The following is a 25,036-nucleotide window of genomic DNA, read 5'->3' as shown; positions in this document are numbered from 1 at the left end:
CCACAAAACTTTGACATAAAGTTGGGCTATTTGCCATGCCCTGTGGGAGCACAAGCCAGTGATATCGCTTCATGGGTTCTTTAAAATTAACAGAGGGGACACTGAAGGCAAAGCGCTTACAGTCTTGAGGCGCCAGGGGTATAGTATAGAAACAATCCTTCAAATCTATAATAATCTTATAAGTATCCTTTGGGATTGCCATGGGTGAAGGCAAGCCAGGCTGTAGGGCCCCCATCAGTTCCATTGTGGCATTTATTTTTCTCAAATCCTGTAACAGCCTCCATTTACCTGACTTTTTCTTTATAACAAAAATTGGAGAATTCCATGGAGAGTTAGAAGGGGCCACATGCCCCAAGTCCAGCTGCTCCTGTACTAGCTGCTGTACTGCAATGATCTTTTCTAGTGAAAGAGGCCACTGTTCAACCCATACCGGTCGTTCAGAGAGCCAATTTATGGGATCAGCATGTGGGGGAGGGCAAACGACAGCTCCCGTCAAGGGATACCCCAATCCTTGTCTCGTAGGGTGAGACTGGGGTTGGAGTGGCTCTAGCTCCCCCTGTGCTGCTCGGCCTAGTCCCCTAAAGGGGAGGAGGCCTTGATCAAGTAACTGCTTAGTGACCGCAGCACTAGGACTAAACATATACACTCCCATTTTTTCCATGATATCACGACCCCATAAATTAATTGGCAGATGATCCAAGACAAATGGCTGAAAATGACCAGAGTGCCCTTCCTCATCTCTCCAAACAAGGATCGCACTGCTCTGCTGTGGGTCAGTTGCTTGCCCAACCCCCTGTAGGGAAGTCATAGAGGTTGTCAGGGGCCATTGGGCTGGCCAATGTTTTTTAGATATCACAGACACATCTGCTCCAGTGTCTAATATTCCTTTAAAGGGCTTTTCTTGTATAAATATAGTCATCTCAGGCCTCTCTTGTTTTATGCTTTGTACCCAATAGATATCAGAAGATCTAAATCCTCTCTGTCCACATGGGGAATTAGCAGTCTCCCCGGGAGGTAAAGGCACAAATATTAATTGTGCTAATTTTTGACCGGCTGGGATCGATACCACGTGTTTCGGGGCAGAGGCCATAACTTTGATTTCTCCAGTAAAATCCTGGTCAATTTTGCCAGGTGTAATCTGTATCCCTTTAAGGGCTGAGCTACTTCGCCCTAACAGCAATCCAGCCACTCCCGGGGGAAGGGGGCCGAAGACCCCCGTGGGGAGAGCTTGTGTCCCCATCTCTGGGGTCAATACTGAGCAGGTGGAGGAACAGAGGTCCAATCCTGCACTTCCTGGGGTGGCACGGAGGAGGCCGGAGACTGATCTTGGGGGGTTGTTAGAAGATGCACTTGTGGCCGAGAAGAGGGAGGGACTGCCCCATGGTTTTGCGGGGCCAGGGGCTGGCCCCTCCTCCAGTTTCCCGAAAGCGGGCGGCCATTGCGATCTGTTCTTGACCTGCAATCTTTAGCCCAGTGCTTCCCTTTACCACAGCGTGGACATGTGCCAGGTGATTTTTCTCTCTTTTGCCTGGCCTGGCGTGGGCATTGCGTCATCCAATGTCCTATTTGTCCACAAGAGAAGCAACGCCCTGGGGGTCTAGCAGCCCGAGAATGCCGCTGACCTCTATATTTTAGAGACTCAGTAACAGTCTTTCCTTGAGGAGCGGCGGCTAAAGTAAGGCCTTGTACATGGGAGGGTCCAATATCAGCACACAGTGAAATAAAGTCCGTGATTCCTCCCTTATTCCTATGGGGTCTGATAGCTGCCTGACAGGCGGCGTTGGCATTTTCATAGGCTATGTGTCTAACTATAATCTCCCTTGCATTCTCATCTTGTACTAGGCGGTCTGCAGTCTCCATTAATCGAGACAAAAATTCTAGATAAGGCTCATTTGGTCCCTGTTTAACTTCTACTAGATTTTTTGTACGATTGGAATTGCGTAACTTTTTCCAAGCCTCTCTCGCCGCAGCATTTATTTGTAAATAGGCCTCCTTTGCATAACCCAATTGATCTTTGGTGTTTTTATAGGTTCCCTCTCCTAACAACTGATCAACAGTGTAAGGCAGGTTCTTAGACCTATTTGTTTCAATTTTAGCCCGACACTGTGCAGTGAACTCTGTCTCCCATAATAAGTACTCTCCCGCACTAAGGCATGCTCTGGCAAGCCGCTTCCAGTCATTTGGGCATGCAATACCAGCACACGCGGCCTCCAATATTACTTGAGTAAAAGGGGCAGTTGGCCCATATTGGGAGCAGGCATTTTTTAAATCCTGTAATAGTTTAACAGGAACAGGTTGATGGTATACTTGCTCATCATAATCAACTAAACTAGGGAAGCATCGAGGCCCTGAAATACCTTCCCTCTCTCTAGCAGCCTGAGTCAGGTTTAATTGCGATGCACTGTGCCTGGTTGTAGTGCCTGTTAAAAGGGACTTGTTGCTAGGGCCTTTAGGCTTGCCTAAAGGTTGAGAAAGGGATTGAGGCCGTAAGGCTGCAGCCGGAGGCGGTGGGTGTGAGGGGTAAGGTTTAGAATCAGACACCATAGTGGCCTGAAGGTCATATTTCTTTCCTACTTCTGGGGGGGCTCTCTGCTCTGTCCCCATTTTCGATAGAAAATGTAGGATTTCTTCTAACTTCTTCTCCATCGTAGCCATTCGGCCCTCCATTGACTCATCATAACTTTCCTCCTTGATATTCAAACCTGAATTCTGATACTCAATATCTACTGGTTGTTGTTCCCTTTTCAAGATCTCACTTAGACTCTCTTGGGCTGCGGCATATGGCTCAGCCTCAGGTTTTTCAGAAGGGTCCTTTAACTCATAAAGTTCCCTTAATTCAAGATTAAGTTCAGCATTTTCATGTAGAGGATCTATGTATTCACTTACTAAACTCCATACAGTAGCAGCCTCTATTGGGGTCTTCTCGGGGCCATATACATCATAATAATCTAGAATTCTTTTTCCTATCCGCTGCCAGGCTTTTTGGAATTCCTCCTCTATAGACCTCGGGCATGCCTCCTCGACAAACTGTAGGAAGCTCTGAAGCACCCCTTTTTCCACCCGCGTTCCGTGGGCTTCAAATAGGCCTGTTAAGATCGGTAGAAATAACCCATGGCTATTAGCTTGACCCATAATTTTTACTCCTGACTATACTCTCTTAATAGTCCTACGATGTGTTACTCACCACAGGGAGGGGTCCTTCACCTTCGTCCCAGATTTTCAGGGTCCCTGTTCGGGCGCCAGATGCCGGGGCCAACCAGCAGCAAACCAGGGTTCGCAGATTGGGGTTCCTGAAATAGGGGACAAGGACTAGGAAGAAAAAGAAGAGAGACAGACACACTAGGTCCGGGATGTCCACAGTCCAGGCAAAGACTGACTAGACTGCCGCGTTTATTTTCCCCTCCCCCTTCTTCCCTCCTCTTCTCCCAGGCAACCTCCAGGTGTTACATTCATATGGTAATTCTCAGGTCATTTACATAGAATAGGGCCAGAAAGCAATAAGACAATATAGCCATCGTCTGATGCAAGTCAAGGTACAGTTTGATTCCACTCTGGCTCCCAACACATTTTCTCATGTATTTTTATAAAGTTGTGAAACTACCAAAGAAGCCAACTTCTTGTAATAAGAGAAGACCTCTATTGCACATGAAACACTATTTCACAATAGCTAATTTCTTTTAGACAATGTCCCATTGGAGGCTAGAGTAATATCTGACAAGTATCATGGACTTTAGAATCTAGGTACCCCCAGGCAAGTTATATTTGTGTCATCTACATGCTATATGTAGTAGTTATTTGTGTCTACATGTGTGATCTTTACAAATGACTTTATCTCTAAAAGCCTCATTCCTATATCATGGAGCTAATGATAGTTACCTTGAGTGAGATAGTGATTATAAAATGTCTACCCCAATGTCCTATACTTTGATAGGTCCTCAACAGTGTTAGCAATAGTCATCATCAAGAAAGCAATTAGAGGCTGAGGTAGTGTTTCACACCTGTAATCCCAGCTACTTGAAAGGCAGAGATCAACACAAGAAAAATATTAGTGAGATTCCCAACTTAACAAGAAAAGCTGGCTATGGTGATTTATGTTTATAGTTTGAGATATAGGGGGAGATTTGTAGGCTGAGACTAGCCCAAGCAAAAGTCCAAGATCTTATCTGAAAAATAAGTAAAATAAAAAGGTCTAAAGATATGCCTCGGGCCGGGAGTTTGGCCTAGTGGTTAAAGTGCTTGCCTAGCATGCATGAAGACCCTGGTTCGATTCCTCAGTACCACATACATAGAAAAAAGCCGGAAGTGGTGTTGAGGCTCAAGTGGTAGAGCTCTAGCCTTGAGAAAGTCCAAGGACAGTGCTCAGGCCCTGAGCTCAAGCCCAGGACTGGCAAAAAAAAAAGTAAATAAAGATATGCCTCAAGTATTAGAATTGCAAGGCCTTGAGTTTAAACCCCAGTTCAAATGAAAGAGAAAAAAAAATACTGGAAATGGTCACGAATGGTCAGCAGCCTAAGCTATATAGTAAGATCTTGACTCAAAAAGAAGAAAAAGAAAGGAAAAAAGAAGAGAATTATCAAATATATATGGCAAATATATGAAGAAAAGGGAACAATTGCACACTCTTAGCAGCAATGTAAATTGCAATCATGGAAAACATGAAAGTTCCTCAAAAAACTAAAAGTTGCACTGTCATGTATATATCCAAAAGAAATGAAATAAGTTCATCAAAGCAACACCAGCATTTCCAAACTGATCAAAACACCATTCACAATAGCCAAGAAATGGAAACAGCCAAAGTATCTGTCAACTGATGAATGGATGAAAAAAACATGGTGATATTCACAAGGGAATAAATAGTATATAGCTGTTAAAACACAAACCCCATCATTTCTTTTTCTTTCTTTTCTTTTTTTTTTTAAGAAGAGAGGCAAAGTTTATTTTGTTGCGCAGACTTTATTTTCATTATAGTATCAGGAAATTGGTTCTCATTTCCTTTTGGATGCAGAGATTCTGCAGGCAGTTTAAACCTCAATGCTGTTCCCAATGTGCCAGGCACGTAGCTGCATTAGGAACAGAATTACTGTAAAGTAGGAGAGTTATAAAGAAGGTTCCTTAAACTACATTCTATCTAAGCTTTGTCCCCATTTTATCTTTACTTCATTCCCATGAATTATTATTTGGAAAAAGAATACTTGAAAATTTTTTGTTCCAAAGGCCAACCTTATTTTGCTTTTTGTTTGTCTACATGGGACTGGGAGGCGATGCATAATACAAAATGGATGAAGGCCTGGGCTCATGTCCTAATTCATGGGCCAGAAACTCAGACCTTCCATCGCCCTCTGAGTTGCTGGTAACATAGGAAAGACTCAGGAGAGGGCCTCTCACTTGCTGTGTTTCAGCTGCATGGGCAACTTTCTGGGGAATGTGTCTGAAGCTGAGTTTGTGGTAGGTTTTTAATTTGGGGGGCGTGGCTAATGGCTGGTACTCAATGATACTCAAAGAGATCCTCTACATACCCAAGACTCACAGCCAAGCCACAACACAGAAGTGGTTTCTCTATCAAAGACCAAGTAATGAATGAGAAATGTGCCTCCTCCAGACACTCTTCTAGTATCAATAATGACCTGAGTTTTCATGTCTGGTTTGCATGAATTTAGTCAGCAAAGTCTTAATCAAAATTTTTTTCTCAGCATATTAAGGCATAGAAAACATGAATTTAAATAAAAAACAGCTAGACTACCAAAGTAGACATGACAAACTATGTTTAAACGGTGATCATCATACAAAAATGCCCTCAAAACATCAAGTACTATAAAAATGACTAAAATCATACCATACTGAAATGTGGATCTAAGTAACTCAGTACAGGGCATACTCTCCATTGTTTATTTCCACCAAAACCGTGTCATTTCTAACAATATAGATTAAGGGGACTGGGAGTTTGGCCTAGTGGTAAAGTGCTTGTCTAGCATGCACAAAGACCTGGGTTCAATTTCTCGGTACTACATACATAGAAAAAGCTGGAAATGGTGTTGTGGGTCAAGTGGTAGAGGGCTAGCCTTGAGAAAGCCCTAGGACAGAGCCCACACTGTCCTATTATATTGCTATAATAACAATATAAACTAAACTGGAGATCAATCATGTGTGTCAGGCATAAACGATCTCACTAACATATGGAGTCTAAAAAAATTTCTGTCATAGAAGTGGAGTGTAGACTGGTAGCTAATAAAGACCAGGGAGATGAATGGAGTGGAGGGAAGGAGAAAGGCTGATCAGTGGGTGCTAAAGTATAATTAGATAGGAACAAGAAATTGTGATGTCCTACTGAACAGTAGAATCAATACAGATAATGATATTCTACTGTACTTTCAAAAAGCTAGAAGAAAGGATTTTGAATATTTTCACTATAAAGTAACAATAAGTACTCACCTTGACAACAATGGAAGATGCCCTTGGATCTGATAACATGCATATGGTTAAGGCATTGCTGTCTTCTTTGTGGCCATCTAACCATTTATTTTTTTGTAGATCATGGGACTTGAACTCTGGGCTTGAGTGCTGTCCCTGAACTCTTCAGCTCAAGGCTACCACCCTACCCCTTGAGCCACAGGGCCACTTCCGGTCTTCTGGTGGTTTATTGGAGATAAGAGTCTCAGGGACTTTAATGCCCAGGCTGGCTTTGAACCACATCCTCAGATCTCAGTCTCCTGAGTAGCTAGGATTACAGGTGTGAGCTAGTGGCGCCTGGCTTAGCCAATACTTTTAACGATAAATTATACAGGTTTCTAGGCATTCACAATGTGAGACCAAAGGAGGATATTCTTAGGAAAGGATCATAAAGGCGCAATCACTGTGTGTATCTGATCATATAAAATAATATTCACCTAAATAAACTCCAACAAAGAATTTTTTCTTTCCTTTTACCTTTTTTTTGTTAGTTTATCAGTCTTTGAGAGGGGAAAGAGGAGGCACAGAAATGTTGGAACAAAAAGTAAACACATGCAGCCATGACCCCCACTAGATACTACATAGAAAATGAACTATACAGCTTGTGGGTGGTGCCAGGAGGGAAAAGCTGAGAGGGAGCCAGGGAAAGAGTGGTGTTGTTTAAAAGGAATATACTCTTTATCTGAATTATGTAGCTGTAATGCCTCTCTACCTTTATAGAAACGAAAATAAAAAAGAAACATTAATTGCTGGCCAGGTATAGTGGCTCATGCCTGTAATCTCAGCTACTCCAAAGGGAGAGACTGGGTGAGCTCTAATCTAAGCAAAATAGACAAAGCAAAAAAAAGTCTAGAGGTATGACTCAAATAATAGCTTGCTTAGCAAGTGCACCTAACTGAGTTCAAACACAACAACTACAACAACAAAGCAACAAGAATAAAAAATAAGTGTTTAAGACAGATATATTTAATCCACTTTACATATTACACAATGCTGCGTACATATGTACAATTTTTATGTTTTCAGGTATCACAAAACTAATTAAAATATCTTTATCTTTTAAAAAAGAACTTAGTAATTATGCATATTATCATATTTGGGCTAGTTCAATATTTTGATAGATAAAACAGATTTGTATTCAGTCAACAACCACTTGTCAGAATAGAGGCCAATATATCAAAATACCAGCCACTCAAGACATACAACCTGAGCAATGAAGTTTCATAGTATTACCTCCAGTAATGAATAGCTGACAGTTACTGCTTTTCTTCTGTGACAGTCACAGGGTTAGTTGTATCATCTGCATCATCATAATCACCTCCTGGAATTTAGATACTCATATCCCCATTTTAGAGAAAAAAATGAAGCTTAAGGAGGAGAAATAACTGCTTGAATGTCTATGGCTATGAAATGTCAGCAATGGGCCGAAACTTGGATCTAATTGGAATGCACAGTGAAATGTTTTTGATTTTTGTTTGTTTGTTTCATTGTTATCATTGGGATTTCATCTTGAAGCCTCAAGCTTGAGACTCCAAGCCTGCCAGGATGGCACCCTACCACGTGTCATGCTCTCCGTCCTACTTTTTGCCCTGAAATAGGGTCTTGTGAGCTTTTCCTGCCTGGACTGGCAGGAAAATCTTCTGTTCTCAGTCTCCCTAGTAACCAAGGATTGCAGGCATGAGCTACCATTGCTTGACTTACAACACAGTTGTAACCACTAAGTTATACCTCCTCTTTAGTTATATCCTGCGAAAACCAATCTCTTGTTAGTTAATGTGAACATGCTTTGAGGATATAAAAACTAGAACATTAAATTCCTTCTCAGAAAGCTGTAGCTAATAAACAGGGGAATCTAATATTCAGACTTGACTTTGCATATTTCCTTGAAAAGACTGGTTACAGGGACCATTTATTATGAGGCCCGAAATGCCCATTTCTTGTTACACCTATACTTAGCCTCAAATTTTCTTTCACATTGTGTCTTTTAAGCATATTATACATGTGTTAGCAACGGCATACCCGGAGCCATATCTTGGCATTAACATTCCATGAAGTCCATTTTGAGAATCAGATTACCATACCTATTTTTAGCTCTTCACGCAAACCACTCTTTTCCATTACACTTTTAACTATCCAGTAATAAATGTGATGTTGAATGTACATCTTCTAGCTCAATAGAAATCCCGTGTTTGATATACTCACTTCAGATACATTAACTGGCATCAACACATTCTCATTTCTAAGGCAGTACCTGCCTGTGCCTCTCCTCAGGGCTTGGAGCTACCCTCCCATGTGCTACTATATTTATCCTCCTTCTTGGCCATAAAAGGCTGGCTGTGTCGCTCTGACATTCTGCTGCCTGACCACATGCATTATTTTTGAACTGGCCCCCAGGATCCTGCCTTTAGCTCTGCCTCTTAACTTTTTCTTGGATTCAACCTAGCTGCATCGGAACATTTCTCTACCGTCCTTCCTTTGGAAACTGGTAAGTGTGATATTGCCATAGAAAAATATTCTGAATAGTTTATGTTTCAGTAGCATGGCAGTATGGGTGGCTTCTTTCTGGCTTTTGAGTGTAGTTTTCCCACTGAGATGTCAGAAAAATTTCTTTGCTGTACATGGGACATTGAAGCGTCTGGAAGTGAAATCAGAACAGCAGGGTGCTAGTGGGCCTGGCAAGGCTGTTCTCAGATCACTGTCTTCTTTTTAAATGAAGCAACTATTCCTGGAACTTAAAGATCATGTTTATCTCAGATTCAGCTGCAAGTATCCTTTCTAAGTCAGAGTTCAACAGTTTGATTGAAAGTCGATGAGGGACAGGAGGTTCTTTCTTCCTCTGTGTGCCTACAAAGTTTACAGATTAGCTCAAAAGAAAGCAAATTCACTCTGAAGTTGCTAGGTTACAATTCAGTGATTTTGCTCTGATGGATGTGGATGAATGTATGAGCAAATCATGATATTCCTGACTTGAAAATGAGTCAGTGATATTTCAGAATCAGCATAGATCTCTATGTAACAGTTCTGAGAAGATCACTCTGAGAACCATCTTGATCAGCTTTTGGCCTCTACTGTACATAAGAAAGTCACACATCAAAATTACAACTTTGGAATTTGTATCTCTCCCTAAATTCCCAAGTTATCTTTAAAATTATCTTTTCTCTCAGCAAACTCTAGTTGTAATGTGATGGTATAGGCCTTGTTTACTTGATGAGGACAAAAAAGATAGTTATATCTTTGTTCTGTAGGTCAGCTCTGTTGACTTAAAGTCAAGTCCTGCTTACTATGTATATGAACTATGTATATGAAATATTAAATATAATTAAAGGTGAATACATTTGGAAAAAATAATCATAAAGTGGACAACAGAATCAGTGCAAGGTATTTGAAGATTTTACTTTGTGAAGAATTACAGCATTTCAAAAAAGAATTACAGCATTTCAAATCATTTGGGTAGTGTGCCTTTAGCTTATAATATAATACAGAGGTAGTGCCTAATTATATTATGAAAATTCATGTAATGATTACTCATTATGCATGATAATCATTTTGTATATTTAATAGCAGAAATAGCCATCTAATTAAAGATTGAAGCTAAGTTGCTTGCTAGTAGCTATTTTTTTCTCTTAGGAAATGCCATGTAGACTGATATCTTCCATGGAACCTAAAGTAAATATTTCAGGAGTGAAGTTTGCTGTATCTTCTTCTCTAGGGAATATATACTGAATTTTAAATATAGTTTAAATAAAAAGTAGCTTTAAATAACAGAGGGAATGAATATGTCTATATGTGCATGTATCATTAATGCACAATGCCACAGTGACATTGGACTGTTAATAAACACTAGTTTGTACAATTAACATATACTAACATAAAATTAATTCAAACAATTTGAAGGATTTACATGTGATTAAAAATAATAAATTTTAACTCAGACCCATTTTCACACATCTATAATCCTAGCTACTTTGGAGGCTGAGATCCTTAGAGGATCAAAGTGCAAAGCCACCTTGGGCAAGAAGTCTACTAAATTTCATTTCTAATTAACCAGCAAAAAGCCTGGCTGGAGGACCAGCTCAAGTGGTAGCACACCAGCTGAACAAGATCTTCAGTTCAAACCCTGGTCCCAGAAAAAAAAAACATTTTAAAAGCCTAGCTATTTCCAGTTTTTTGGTGTTTTGGCCAGTCTTGAACTCTGAGACTGGGTGCCGTCCCTAAGCTCCTTCTTTTTTTTTTTTTTCTCAAAGCTAGCACTCTACCACTTGAGCCACAGCACCATTTCTAGTTTTTTTCTGTGTTTAATTGGAGATAAGAGTTTCACAGACTTTCTTGCCCCAGCTGGCTTTGAACTGTGATCCTCAGATCTCAGCCTCTTGAGTAGCTAGAATTATAGGTATAAGCCACCAGCACCTAGCTTCCAAAATACTTCTAAAATAGGATTTTAACATAGCATTTCAGCACATACAGAAAAAATTTTAAAACTAATATAAGGTACTTGCATAAAACTATTGCTTCATGTCAGGCTACCTATGTATGGCTAATAGGCCTCTTCCTGTCAGTGAGCAGACTATTGAAGAAAGCGAATGCAATGTGACCTCTCCCTCCTGGTGCTAGGCAAACTCTTCTGATATTCAGCAAAATGGCTATCTAAGGTTTACAATGGTAACAGCCTTCTGTAGGAAGGCTGGAAGTCTCTATATGGAGATTTCTAATGAAGCAAATAAATTTTCTAGTTTGAAACTATACTTTTTTTTGAAGTATTTGTGAGACTGAGAGAGCTTGTATATAATCAGACTCCAGTGTTCAGTGCTAGGAATTCCCCATTTATAAATTGTCTTTTGGTGCCACCTGCCTGCTACTGACTCCCAGATGTAGAGCTCCATTCTGGACCCCTCTCCTCTTGAGGGTCTGGAAGGTGCCTTCAAGTGCAAATCTCAAACCAGTCTTCCATTTTTTCCATCCAAACTAATGCTTTTTTATCCTCACCATCTCACACACAACAGCAACCTCACTCTTCTAGTTGCTCAAGCAAAATCTTTGGTGTCATTGCTGTTCTTCATACTACAGTCCAAACCTAAGAAAATAATACTAGTTACACCTTTAGACCCTACATAAAGTCTGGCCACTTGTTACACTTCATGGTCACTGCTGGCCTAGGTTGAGGCAGTTGCCTTTGTGTGCCCACAAACGTGTGCACTATGATGGTTTCACAAGTAGATGGCTTAACGAACAGAAATGTACTTCCTTATAGTTCTGGAGTCTAAATATCTCAGGTCAAAATATTGGCAGGGATTGTTTTGGCTGAGGTCTCTCCTTGGCTTATAGATGCACTCTTCCCTCAGTGTCACCACATGGTCCTCCATAATGTGTACCAATATGTATTCTAATTCCCATTTCATACAGCATCACCTCAAATGGGATTAGAGTTCACTCCAATGAGCTCATTTTAACTTTCCTTTTTAAGATCTTATCCCCAAATATAGTCATATTCTGAAGGTTAGAGTTTGTGTCATGCTTATGCATTTGAGAGCCTACAACTCATCCCATATGACCTTGTAATTGGTCTCCTGGCTCTCTCACTTGTCTCACAATGGTCTCTTCTCCAAGCTGATGACTAGCAGTGACTTCTCAGCTCTTTTTTCATATATTTTTATTGTAATTAATAGAAGGGTTACATTATATTCACCACATAGAAGGTGCATTACTTCACAAACATTGATACCCCCACCCCTCCTCTTGTTTTCCCCCCTTCCCTGTCTGATTTCAAATAACCAAATAAGCATATATACAATATATCAGATAACAAGGTGAAATACTGTAACAATATCAGATAACCAAAGGACGGCAAAGGAGATGAGAGATAACATAGTACATCAAGGACAACAATCACTCATATGGCTTTTGTCTCTATATCCTGGAGGTCCTTTCATTTAGCATCATACTAAATGGACTTATGTATCTAGGTTTTGTTCTATTGTAAATCTCTGCTAGGAGAGCCCAAGATTTCTACTGATTATGACAAATGAGGGAAACCATTGAACCTATGTTCCTTTGAGTCTGGCTTACTTCACTTAATATGATATTTTCTAAGTCTTTCCATTTCCTTACAAATGGGGTGATGCCATTCTTTCTGACAGCAGCATAGAATTCCATTGTGTATAAATACCACATCTTGTTGATCCACTCATCAATTGAGGGGCATCTGGGTTGGTTCCATATCTTTGCTATGGTAAATAGTGCTGCAATGAACATCGTTGTGCTAGTGGATTTAGTATGCCCTTTCTCAGCTCTTTTAGAATAAAAGCCAGGTACTTACAGTGGCCTGTATGACCTTAAACTCTCTGTCCTTTACCCATTCAATTTTCTTCACCTTGAACATCATCTTCTCTACCTCTTCTTCATTTTCCAACCCCTGATGCCTCGCAGCTTTGTTTGCTATGTTCTAGGGTTCCTTCAATCTGAAGCACTCTTCCCCGAGATGTTCCATGTTCAGATGTTGCTTTCCGTGACACCATGCCTAATGAGGCTGCTTAAAATTGTATCTATCTCTCTTTATTACTTATTTTTTTCTATGGTACTTAGTACCTCCTACCTTACTACTTAATCTTCATTGTTGTCTGTCTCCTACAATAGAAGATACACCTCTGTAGAGCAGAAATTTTATTTATCTTTTTATGCCTTGTTGCCTTGTGCTGGAGTAATTCTTGTTCATAGTAGGTACTCATTAATTATTTGTTGAATAATTGGCTATTACTATTATTCAGTTATTCTCCCCATTATATATGGTCCCAAATCGAGCCATAAGGAAATGCTAAAAAACAAAAACCATGTTATGCATTACATACAGTTGGAGACAGAAGTAAAGTAGCCAGTGTAGGAGTTTCTCAAACCCTCCTAGAAATAAAGAAAAAAAAAGAAAAAGAAAACACAATGACAGGAGGGGTATCTGTGGGCAGTGAAGGAGGTAGTTTATTGAGTAACCAGTTTAGTTATCGGAAAGATAACCGTAGAAATTCTTTTTTTTTTTTTTAACCGTAGAAATTCTTACACATTGATTAAGGTGACTTGCTCCATAATGATTCACTGAAGGACTGCTGTCTTCTTCTAGGTGGTCTCCCTTCCTCAAGGGCACATGATGTCTTTGCCTTTCTACCAGAAATCTCACCAGCACTATGATCTCAGCTATCGCAACAAGGACCTACGCACCACCATGAGCCAGTACCAGCAGGCGAAGAAGCGATCTGCCATCTACACCCATGGCTCCACAGCCTACAGTAGCCGCTCCTCTGCAGCACATCGCCAGGAATCAGCCTCCTCTAGCCAGGTGTCTGCCTCCTCCTACCAGCAGCAGGCCTCTCAGGCCTACAGCCTCGGGGCCACACAACACTCCAGTTCTGAAGTCAGTCGGAAGGCAGCTTCAGCCTACGATTATGGCTACTCTCACGGGTATGTCAGGAGCAGCCTCCAACCTTAGGAAAGAGGCACATGGTCTGAACCATCCTCCTAAATAGATTTTCTTTTCTTGTTAAATATGGCAGCCCTTCCTTGGAACCAAGGGTAAAGGGGGACTGTTTTCAGAGTCTTGAGCCTGGGTCTATACAGATTTCCTTTTATTGTCTTTTTGAAATTTACAGAGAGCTTTAGAGTCACAAAGGCAAGCCTTTCTTGAGTTGCTAATTGTGATATTTCTAGAAGCAGGGGAGTTTTGCCACAGGTTACTTTAGCAGCAGCAGCAGCAGAGCCAGAAAATATCACTTTAACACTCACAGCTGGTTTCCTGGCTCTTACACTCCTTCTGCTTAGATGAGAAACCTGTATAGTCACAGGCAACTGAACTATACCAGGTGTACTCTACTTTTTTGTGTGTCTGAAAGGCCAAACTCAAAAGTATGAGCTATAATTTGATCAGATCCTTTTCTTTAGCTGAGAAATTATATTTAAAAAAATATTAGCCCAGGGCCAATAGCTAACACCTATAATCCTAGCTACTCAAGACCTCATTTCCTTGGAAACAATAAACTTAAGATAAATGTAAGTGCTATATTCAGAAACTCCTTGCTTAGAGAGGGAGATGAGGCTTTTTTTCTGCATCACTAAGTGCCAGAGGTCCTCTAGGCAAGAGTGAGATGTTTCAGCCTACAGATGTAGTTTCAAACAGCAAACCCACTGTTAGTCTTTGCTATCAAAGAAGAAAATGTCTTGTTGCGTCTGTAGTTAGCCAAAGTTACTATAACCTTGTGTAATAGCAGTGTCTATGGGAGAAATGTTGATTCCTATGACCACTACAGTGAATTTATCTGTGATTATTGGTCCAGCCTATTGAATGTTAAGCAGATATTTGCTTTCTTAGTCCAAGGCAATTTTTATTCATCACTTTGCGGAATGAAATTTTTCATGGCGACTAAAATCCACTTGCAAGATACTTATGACTTTTTTTTTCCAGTCCTGGGGTTTGAACTCAGGGCCTAGTCACTGTCCCCGAAATTCTTTTACTCAAGGCTAGCACTCCACCACTGAGCCACAGTGCCATTTCTGCCTTTTCTGTGTATGTGGTACTGAGAAATCGAACCCAGGGCTTCATGCATGCTAAGTAAGCACTCTTACCACTAAGCCATATTCCCAACCCCTTGTGATTAGTTTTAAAATTAAAACTCCATAGCCTACAATAAGAATTGCTGATCTCAAAAATTCAGACATTCATAGGCTATGTGGTCAGTAACTACCTGCTGCTCCTAATACTGTTCTCCAATACATATGGCAATCAAAGCAATAAGATACACTATAAAGCAACTGGAAAAGCCATTGATCTCTGAGCATCTAAAAAGTTATTGGAGAAATAATAGAGTGGATTATAGAGGAGATGAGGAAAAGGCAGAAAATCCTCAATCTCTGTTGGGTTTGAAGAGCACCTAATCTACAGCGGTCATGTTGTCAGTGACAATGATCTCTGGGAGCTTCTGCTACGTTCAAGAGGAGAGCCAGAGTCTTCTGGAGTTTACCTGGAATGTATGAGTGCAATGTTCTAAAATTTTGTTTCAGATGGAACAAGATCATTTTGCAGTCTCACTTTCATAGGTCATGTTCTGCCACAGAATATGTAGAAGGATTGTGTGTTGGCTACAAATATGGAAATATTGCTGCTGAGGTGAACGTATTTCTTTTAGCACTCCTTTCCAATGACTTGCCTTCCAAAGAAAAATTAGAAGGAATTAACACCATGAGTATGTGACAAGCATCATTTCGTTCTCTTGAAAAATGTTCCACAGATATGTTCAAGAGCTTCATTTAGAAAAGCAGCTGTCTGTTAATGGAGGAGGATTATGTTTTAAATATCCATTTTCCTAGACTGTCTGTTCTGGATCTGTAGAAGATAGGTATTTACATTATGCAGTTGTTAGTGTAACCTTTTGTGTGCCAAGTTCATTACTCCAATTCAGAAGAACCTAAAGAATTTTATGAATTTGTATTTTTTTTGTGTGTGGGTCAGGAGCTTGAACTCAGCCTGGGCGCTGTCCCTGAGTTCTTCAGCTCCTACCCTTGAGCCAAGCCCCACTTCCCATTTTCTAGAGGTTAATTGGAGACAAGAGTCTCAGGTCCTTTTGTGCCGGGGCTGGCTTTGAATCTTGATCCTCAGATCTCAGCCTCCTGAGTAGGTGGGATTACAGGTGTGAGCAACCATGCTGGGCTCATGAATTTGTATTTTTAAATGATCTTCATTTCTTCAGCTCTTGTTAGCACTCATAAATTAAAATTATTATGATTTTATACATCTTTAATTTATCCATATTTATAATATTCATAATTATTTATAATTTGGCCTATTATATCAAACATGAAATGAGTTCTGTTTTTTTTTTTTTGTTCGACCTAGTGTAGTTTGAGATGAGGTCTTACTGTGTAGTCTAGGCTACAATCCTACCTTGGTCTCCAGAGTGCTGGGATTATAGGTATATATACATTCCTCCGATCAATTGGGACTTTAGAGTATATTTACTCCAAAAACATTTCCTTTATATAATTCTTGTAAGACTTAGCTGCTTTAGCTATAAAGAACCTTAGGTAATTGTGTGTGTGTGTGTGTGTGTGTGTGTGTGTGTGTGTGCACTAGGGTTTGAATTCAGGACCTCATGCTTGCTAAGTTGGAACTCTATCATTTGAGCCACACCTCCAGCCTGGCCTTATGCTGGTTGTTTTGGAGATGGAGTCCACACTCGACTTAAACATAATCTTCCAGATCTCAGTCTCCTGGGTAGTTAGGCTTACACATGAGCATCAGCACCTAGCAGTACTAAACTCCACATACAAAATAATTTTTCTGTGTTCAACATCGTATCTTGTTCATTCTTATTATGAATACCTGTGTGTAGGCAGATATTTTCACTTTTTCTGTGTTTGAACAACTCAAGTTTCTGGGTAGAAACGTGTTGAGCTAGAAACAGGGGCAGTAGAAGAATATTGTGTCTTCCCTTGAATCATGCCATGTGAAACACAAAGAAGGTTAATCTAATCGTGGAGCTATTTTAGTCTTTCTGTTTTTAGACCTAGAACTAGCAGCTGGAGATACTATTCTTTGAACACTTTGAAATCTTCGTAACTTTTTAAGGGTGTAGTTAAGCTTGTTCAAAATGAAATGATTTTTTCCCCATTAAATGAAATACCTCTTTGTTTTGTGAGGAATGTTGTTGGAAGCCCTTTCAGTTGGAAATGCCCCTGTGTGGAACATCTGCAAGTACAAGGCTCTGTGCTTATTCTTAGTTTCTGCTTTACAGTGTGATTTCTGGTGTTCAAAGTAGAAACTATGGAGATTTATAAATGCTCAGTGATTGGCTGACCTTAGTCTTAGGAGCAAGGGGTTGTTCAGTGTAAATGTTGCAGCACAGATTGGTGACTTGCTCTGATCCATCAGTTGTAAAATGAGTTTTGGAATGATTTTCCAAATGCCTTTATGCTTGGTCATAGGGAGGGGAAAAAAATCTTAAAGCAAACCACAAACATCTAGAAAGTATTAGCAGAGATTAAAGGAAAAATAATACTCTTGATTGCTTTGCCACTCTTATGCAAGGACTCTTATTTTTATTATTGTATATTAATTGCCTAAAGGGTTTGTTGTGATATTTCAATAATGCATATATTATACTTTGATCAGAGTCACTCCTATTATCCCCCAGTTTAGAATGGTAGTAGGTTTCATTGTTCATTTATATAGTGTGTTTCAATCACTTGCACCATCACCCCATCCATTTCTCTTTTCACACTCCCACTGGTTCCCCTTCCAGTCTCCTTTTACATTCATATCATTTTAATTTGGTCTAGATTCTGCATACAAGAGAAAATAGGTGATATCTATCTTTCTCTGTCTAATTCATTTCATGTCACATGATGATTTCCAGTTCTTTCCATTTTCCTGCAATAACATAGTTTTATTCTTTTTTTATGGCTGAATGGACATTCAAATGGAGTGTGTGTGTGTGTGTGTGTGTGTGTGCGCGCGTGTGTGTATTTGTATAAAATAGTGCTAATACAAAATGATGTTCAAATATCTCTAGTTTGTGCTCACATATTTCTTCTGATGTATATCTGTATAATGAGTGGTAGAGCAGGATCATATGGTAGTACTATTTTCAGTTTTTTGAGGAACATCCATATTGATTTCTTAGTGTTTGCACTAATTTATATTTTCAACAACAACATAAAAGTGTTCCTTTTCCCCTGTATCCTTACCAAGATGTATTATTTACTTTCTTTACAATAGTAATTCTGGCCCCTGTGGGATCAAATCCCAATGTCATTTTAACATTAGACAATTAAAGATGCTGAAGATTTCTTTTTGTAATTTTATTGGGCATTTTTTATGTCTTTTGAGAACTATTTTAAGTGGATTGTAGAAAAATGTTGCCTGTGCTCCTACATCTTTCAAGTATTTTTCCTATGTTTCCCTATAGTAATTTCAAAGTTTGAATCTTATATTTGCAACATAATCTTATATTTGTAGCATCGTTGACCTATTTTGAACTGATTTTTCTATATGTGAGAGATAATGATCTAGTTTCATTCTTCTACATTCCAGCAATATTTGTTTAAGAGTTGTTTTTATTGCAACAATTATTCTTTGCAAAATATCAGATGATTGTAGCTATATGGGTTTATTTCTAGGTCTTCTATTCAGTTGTTCTACTTACCTGGTTTTGTGCCAGTACCATGCTAGTTTGTGGTGTGTGTGTGAGTTCAATACTAGGGATTGAACTTAGTGCCTGGGCACTGTCTCTTATTTTTTCATTCAAGGTTGGTTCTCTATTATTTGAGCCTCACCTTCACTTCTGGCATTTTGTAGCTGGAGATAAAAGTCTCATAGACATTCCTGGCCAAGCTAGTTTTGAGCCATTATCTTCAGATCTCAGCCTCTTGAGTTGGTAGGATTTCAGACACCAGCCACTGGTGCCCAACTACTATGTTTCTATGTTTCTGTAGTACAGTTTGAAATCAGGTATTATGATACCTCTACTTACTCTTTTTTTTTTTTCAGGGTAATGAATAGCTCCACTTTTAGGCTTTTTGGTGACTCATGGACTTCCTTGCCTGGGCTAGCAAAACAAATAAACAAACAAAAAAACCCTGTGGTTCTTAGATCTCAGCTTCTTAATTAGCTAGGATTACAGACATAAACTACCATGGGCTATAAGGAACTTTTTATTCTGAGCTAAAAGTAGAGGAAGTATGGCAAAACTTAGCACAAGGGGGTAGCATCATAAATTTAATTGTTGAGTTGTGATATCACTCTGGCAGATATCTAAAGAATAGACTACCAAAAAAAGACATTAGCAAGTCACCTAATTAGAAGGCTAATGCTGTGGCCTAGCTAGAGCAGATGTGGTGACCAGTAGGTAGATATATTTTGATGTATTGCTTGTTGTTGGATTCTTATTTTCACCTGATTTCTGATAGAATTTCTCAGTCTTGGAGGGATTTGAATGGATCTTCTGACATTTTATATGTCATCTGATGATTATCTTTTCTCAAGGATTAGCATCATATATGTATATATATGTAAATACACACACATATAGAACCTTATTTCATTGTTACTACCTTTCTGTTACTAGTAAGGAAGTAATGTTTTATGGCGAATGAAGCCTGTCTGTAGAATGTCTGAATCCGGGGGCCGGAAGTTTGGCCTAGTGGTAGAGTGCCTGCCTAGCATGCACAAAGACCCGGGTTCGATTCCTCGGCACCACATACATAGAAAAAAGCCGGAAGTGGCGTTGAGGCTCAAGTGGTAGAGCTCTAGCCTTGAGAAAGTCCAAGGACAGTGCTCAAGCCCTGAGTTCAAGCCCAGGACTGGTGCAAAAAAAAAAAAGAGTGTCTGAATCTGGAACTGTTGAGCTAACAGACTGTTAAGAGAAATATAATTTGCCTAGAAAGCTACTGATTAATTAGGGTTCTTAATTGCTGTGATTTAAATATGGATTATTCCTTCCAAATCTGAAATTTGGTCTCCAATGTAATCGTGTTGATTACATTAAAGGTAGGACCTTTAAGAGGAATTTGAGAGGCAAAGGGCTTTGCCTCAGAGACAGATTAATATGTTCTTATAGGACTGAATTAGTTACTTTATTTTATTTTTTTTTGCCAGTCCTGGGCTTGAGCTCATGGTCTGAGCACTGTCCTTCGATTTTCTCAAGGCTAGAGCTCTACCACTTGAGCCTCAGCACCACTTCCGGCTTTTTCTAAGTATGTGGTACCGAGGAATCGAACCCGGGTCTCCATGCATGCTAGGCAAGCACTTTAACCAGTAGGCCAAACTCCCGGCCCCTGAATTAGTTATTTTATTAAAAAGCAAGGCAATCCCAAACATTTTTTCCCTACATGTGCCATTTGCCTTTCCACTTTTGCCATCTAACACAAACAAGGCACTGGCCAGACACTGCTGTCCCAACTTGAACTTTCCTCCTCCAGAACTGTGAGCCAAATAAACCTCTATTCTTTATAAAATGCCTTGTAATCTACAGTGTTTTGTCACAGCAATAGAAAGGGACAGAGGAGGTACTCTTGCCTTTTTTTCCTCTAGAATTATACTTACATTTTTCCCCTCTCTCTCTCTCATTCTCTCTGTGTAGGAGTATATGTCTGTGTGTATGTATATATATATATATGTTTATACAAACACACACATAAATATATTGTGCTGATCCTAGGGTCCTAGGGCCTATGGCACTGCTCCTGAGTTTCTTTTGCTCAAAGCCAGTGCTCTACTAGTTGAACTAGAGCTCCACTTCTAACTGTTCTGGGGCAATTTATTGGAGATAAGAGTCTCCTGGACTTACATGCCTAGTCTAACTTCCAAACACAATTCTCTCAGATCTCATCCTCCTGAATAGCTAGGATTGCAGGAGCAAGTCATGATGCCTAACTCTAAATAAAATTTTCATTATTATGTATAAGGAAAGAACATCAAAGTTTTGGGTTGACAATAATCAATAGAACATTCTGGGCCATGTCTTCTTAGTACTTAAGTACCAACGAATTATGTCAGACTACTTCCTGTATGATTGACTGTCTAAAGTAGGGGGAAAAACAAGCAGAAAACCTCGAGTTACTTGGATTTACTCTAGAATGTAGAGACTGTACATTGGAAATATTGTCTGTGGGGAAACAAATTATCTCCAGAATGGCAATTCCCATTCCCTGGGCAGGTGAATCATGTTGGGAAAAGGAAAGCCATGTCCTCTTTCATAACGAGTAGAAGGGGACAGCTGAAGATGGAGGAAGGACACAGTACTCACCTCCCTGGGCTTGGAGGTGAAATGTTAGCTCTCTCCCTCAGGATCTTGGCTCCCACAAAGTCAGCATCTTCCTTCCTGCTGACCAGACAGTCAAGTGTAACTGAACTTTCCAGTAGCGATCTCTAGACTCTGGGAGCCAGAGAGAGCTATTGCAACAGGCCTGACCTTTTCCACAGTAGTCTCTCCTGAGAAAATGAGAAAGCAGGCACATCTCAGATGAGGAAGGTAACTCTCAGGCAATATCTTGTCAGCTACAGTGGCCCCACCCAATATAGGGTAGAATGTGAATAAGATGTCTTGTTAGGAAGTTAGAGACTAACTTTTGCACAGCCAGGACAATTCTGACAACAGCAGGACAGCCTTAGACTCTATAAGGCATTCCTGTTAGTATTGTCAAATTCTTTGAATAACACTATGTCTAGTAACTATGTACTAAACTCATTCCTGCTGAAAAATGGGTCATATCTATAATCTGCTTAAATTATCTTCTGAAATAGTACAAAACAGATAAAAATTAAAAGATGTATATAATAAGGTATAAATCTTACCTGTAGAAGATAAAAAAATTACATCTTTCCATGTTTTATCCTTATTCTTATTTTCTTCTTTCTTTTTTTCTTGTGGTACTGAAATTTGAACTCAAGGCTTTGCACTTCCTAGGGGTCATTTCCAGTGTGTGAGCCCTACCTTCAGCCCCATACACTCTGGTTAATTTTGAGAGCGGATCTTGCCTTTTGTCTACACTATTCTGGATCATGATCCTCTTATTATTTTATATTTCCCACTGGAGCTGGAATAATAGATGTATGTCACTACACCTGCTTTTTCTGTTGAAATGGAGTCTCACAACCTGTTTTGCCTGGGCTGTCCTAGAACCACCATTTTCCTGATCTCAGCCTTCTGAGTAACTAGAACAACAGACATGTGCCTAGCTATTGGAGGGGTTGGTGGTCTGAAACTTTTTGTCTGTGTTGTCCTCAAACCACAATGTTTCTGATCTCTCCTGAGTAACCAGGACCATAGATGTGAGCCATGGATACTTGGCCCTCATCCACCCTTTCTACAATATATAATTGTTCTGTTTGGGGGATTTGAAACAGGGCTCCTGGTATTTTCTTATGACTATGGCTATGCATTAAACACAGAAAGCTTCTGAAGAATAAAATGTTACCTGTCAGTAGAAATTTAAGTCATGACACACTGAAAACTCTACAGGAAGGAATAGGAGATACACTAGGCCTCCTTGGCACAGGTCGAAACTTTCTTAATAAGGACCAAGAATCACAACAAATCAGAGAAAGGCTGGATAAGTGGGACTGCATTAAACTGCAGAGCTTTTGTATGGCAAAGGACATAGCTAGTAAACTAATCAGGAAGCCTACAGAGTGGGAGAAGATCTTCACCAACCAAACAACGGACAAAGGCCTCATATCTAAAATATATCAACAACTCAAAAAATTGAATCACTCCAAAACTAACCTCCAAAGTAACAACCATCCCATTAAAAAATGGGCCAAAGACTTAAAGAGAGTCTTCTCTGAAGAAGAAACAAAAATGGCCTATAGACACATGAAGAAATGCTCAACATCTCTGGTCATAAAAGAAATGCAAATCAAAACAACTCTAAGATTCCACCTCACTCCAGCTAGAATGGCCAGGATCAGGAAAACGAATGACAACAGATGCTGGAGGGGATGTGGCCAGGAGGGATCACTACTACACTGTTGGTGGGAGTGCAAACTCATTCAACCACTATGGAAAGCAGTGTGGCAGTGCCTCAAAAGGCTAAACATAGAACTCCCCTATGACCCAGCAATTCCACTACTTGGCATTTACCCAACCACCCAGAAACAAGGACATACTAAACCCACTAGCACAACAATGTTCATTGCAGCACTATTCACCATAGCAAAGATATGGAACCAACCTAGATGTCCCTCAGTTGATGAGTGGATCAACAAGTTGTGGTATTTGTACACAATGGAATTCTATGCTGCTGTCAGAAAGAATGACATCGCCCCATTTGTTAGGAAATGGAAAGACTTAGAAAAAATCATATTAAGTGAAGTAAGCCAGACTCAAAGGAACTTAGGCTCAATGGTTTCCCTCATTCGTCATAATCAGTAGAAACCTTGGGCTCTCCTAGGAGAGATTTGCAATAGAGCAAAATCTTGATACATAAGGACATATAATGTGAAGCTAATTGAAAGGACCTCCAGGATAGTGAAACAAAAGCCATATAATGAATGATTGTTGTCCTTAATATACTATGTTGTCTCTCATCTCCTTTGCTGTCCCTTGGTTATCTCATATTGGTATAGTATCTCACTTTGTTATCTGATATATTGAATTTATTTGTATTTGAATATTTGAAATTTGATAGGGAAGGGGGGAAAACCAAGACGGGTGGGGGGTGTGGGGGGGGAGGGAAACGGGTACCAAGACATGTGAAAGGGTATCAATGTATGTGAATTAATGCACCTTCTATCTGGCAAATATCATGTAACCCTTTTACTAATTACAATAAAAAAATAAAGCAAAAAACAAAAAAAAAACAAAAAAAAGAAATTTAAGTCATGAAAAGGAAGGATGAAAAAACCTATACAAGGAAGAAATGTAGTTATATTTAAATAATTGTGGTGTGTGTGTGTGTGTGTGTGTGTGTGTGTGTGTGTGTAATTCCAGTCCTGGGACTTGAACTCAGGCAATGTCCCTGAGTCTTCTTTTGTTTGTTTTTTGTTTTTGCTCCAGGTTAGTGCTCTACCATCTGCATCACAGCTCCACTTCCAGCTTTTATGTTGAATAAGTGGAGATAAGAATCGCAAGGACTTTTCTGTCTTGGCTGGCCTAGAATCATGTTCTTCAGATCTCAGCCTCTTCTGTGGCTATGATTACAGACATAAGCCACTGGTGCCTGGCTATGTAAACAACTAAGAATGAGATGTTTCTGTTGCCAAGAGTGTGAAATAGAGTAGAGAAGAAAACAAATAAGGCTTGGGGAGTGAGGAAAGGAAGGAAAGGAAAAGGGAGAAAAAGGTTAATAATGCAAAGAATATTTTAAAATTTCAAGCTGATGGATGGTTATTTATTATGACATTAAATATTGGGAAAATGTCAGGGGTAATGTTAAATGATTAAATTTATGTTGCGCCTTGCAAGAACATTTTCTGCACCATGAATTAGCAAAGGGCTCTGCTATCTCTCACTTGTCCATAAGTTTTCTCATGAAACTTTCCTAAATGTTGAGGTTGATTCAGGAGAATTGAAAGGTCAGTAAAAAGGACTTATGCTGACAAGATGTAGATACAGGAGCCATTTTAAATCAAAAGTAGATCCCAAATGCTACAACAGTTCAAGGAAAGTTTCTATTTTTTTAATTTATTGCCAGTCTTGGGGCTTGACCTTAGGGCCTTGACACTGTCCTTGGACATTCTCAAGACTAGTGCTCTACCACTTAAGCCACATTACCACTTCCAGCTTTTTCTGTGTATGTGGTACCAAAGAATCAAACCCAGGGCTTCGTGCGTGCTAGGCAGGCACTCTACCGTTAGGCCATACTCCCTGCTCCCAAGAAAGTTTTGTCTTAACAATTATAATAGGTAAATGTGGACAACAGAAAAGTAAACAGGGAAAAAGAGAGCATTCAACTCCAAATGGTTGTCCAGAAGGGGATCCTGACAATGAAAGAGATTGAACTTCAGATACCAGGAGCTCTGTAGAAAGGGGCCCACTGGAGTAAAGATAGTGAAAAGTTAAGCCACAGTTCATTAAAAACATAGTCCTTTTGTCTTCCTTTGAAGAGCTGAGCACTT

General features: G+C 39.8%; 1 protein-coding gene and 1 non-coding gene across 2 annotated transcripts in view; both read left to right on the top strand.

Annotated features, from left to right (window-relative positions):
* Positions 1 to 6,398: 6,398 nt before the first annotated feature.
* On the top strand, positions 6,399 to 6,522 carry LOC150049886 (U6atac minor spliceosomal RNA). The gene has a single exon (XR_016538907.1). It is a non-coding gene; the product is annotated as a U6atac minor spliceosomal RNA (small nuclear RNA).
* A 2,352-nt stretch (positions 6,523 to 8,874) lies between these two features.
* The window catches only part of Myom1 (myomesin 1), a 125,352-nt gene continuing 109,190 nt past the window's right edge, over positions 8,875 to 25,036 (top strand). Inside the window, exons 1-2 of the mRNA XM_090353387.1 lie at positions 8,875 to 8,932; positions 13,553 to 13,890. Coding sequence (XP_090209513.1) covers positions 13,577 to 13,890 — 314 coding nt within the window. The 5' untranslated portion in view covers positions 8,875 to 8,932; positions 13,553 to 13,576. The remainder of the gene's footprint in view (positions 8,933 to 13,552; positions 13,891 to 25,036) is intronic.

The sequence above is a fragment of the Megascapheus bottae genome, chromosome 19, assembly GCF_031878675.1.
Source record: "Megascapheus bottae isolate mThoBot1 chromosome 19, mThoBot2.hap1, whole genome shotgun sequence".
Classification (NCBI taxonomy): Eukaryota; Metazoa; Chordata; class Mammalia; order Rodentia; family Geomyidae; genus Megascapheus; species Megascapheus bottae.
Note: the sequence above shows the minus strand (reverse complement) of the source record. Positions and strands in the feature narration are given on the sequence as shown.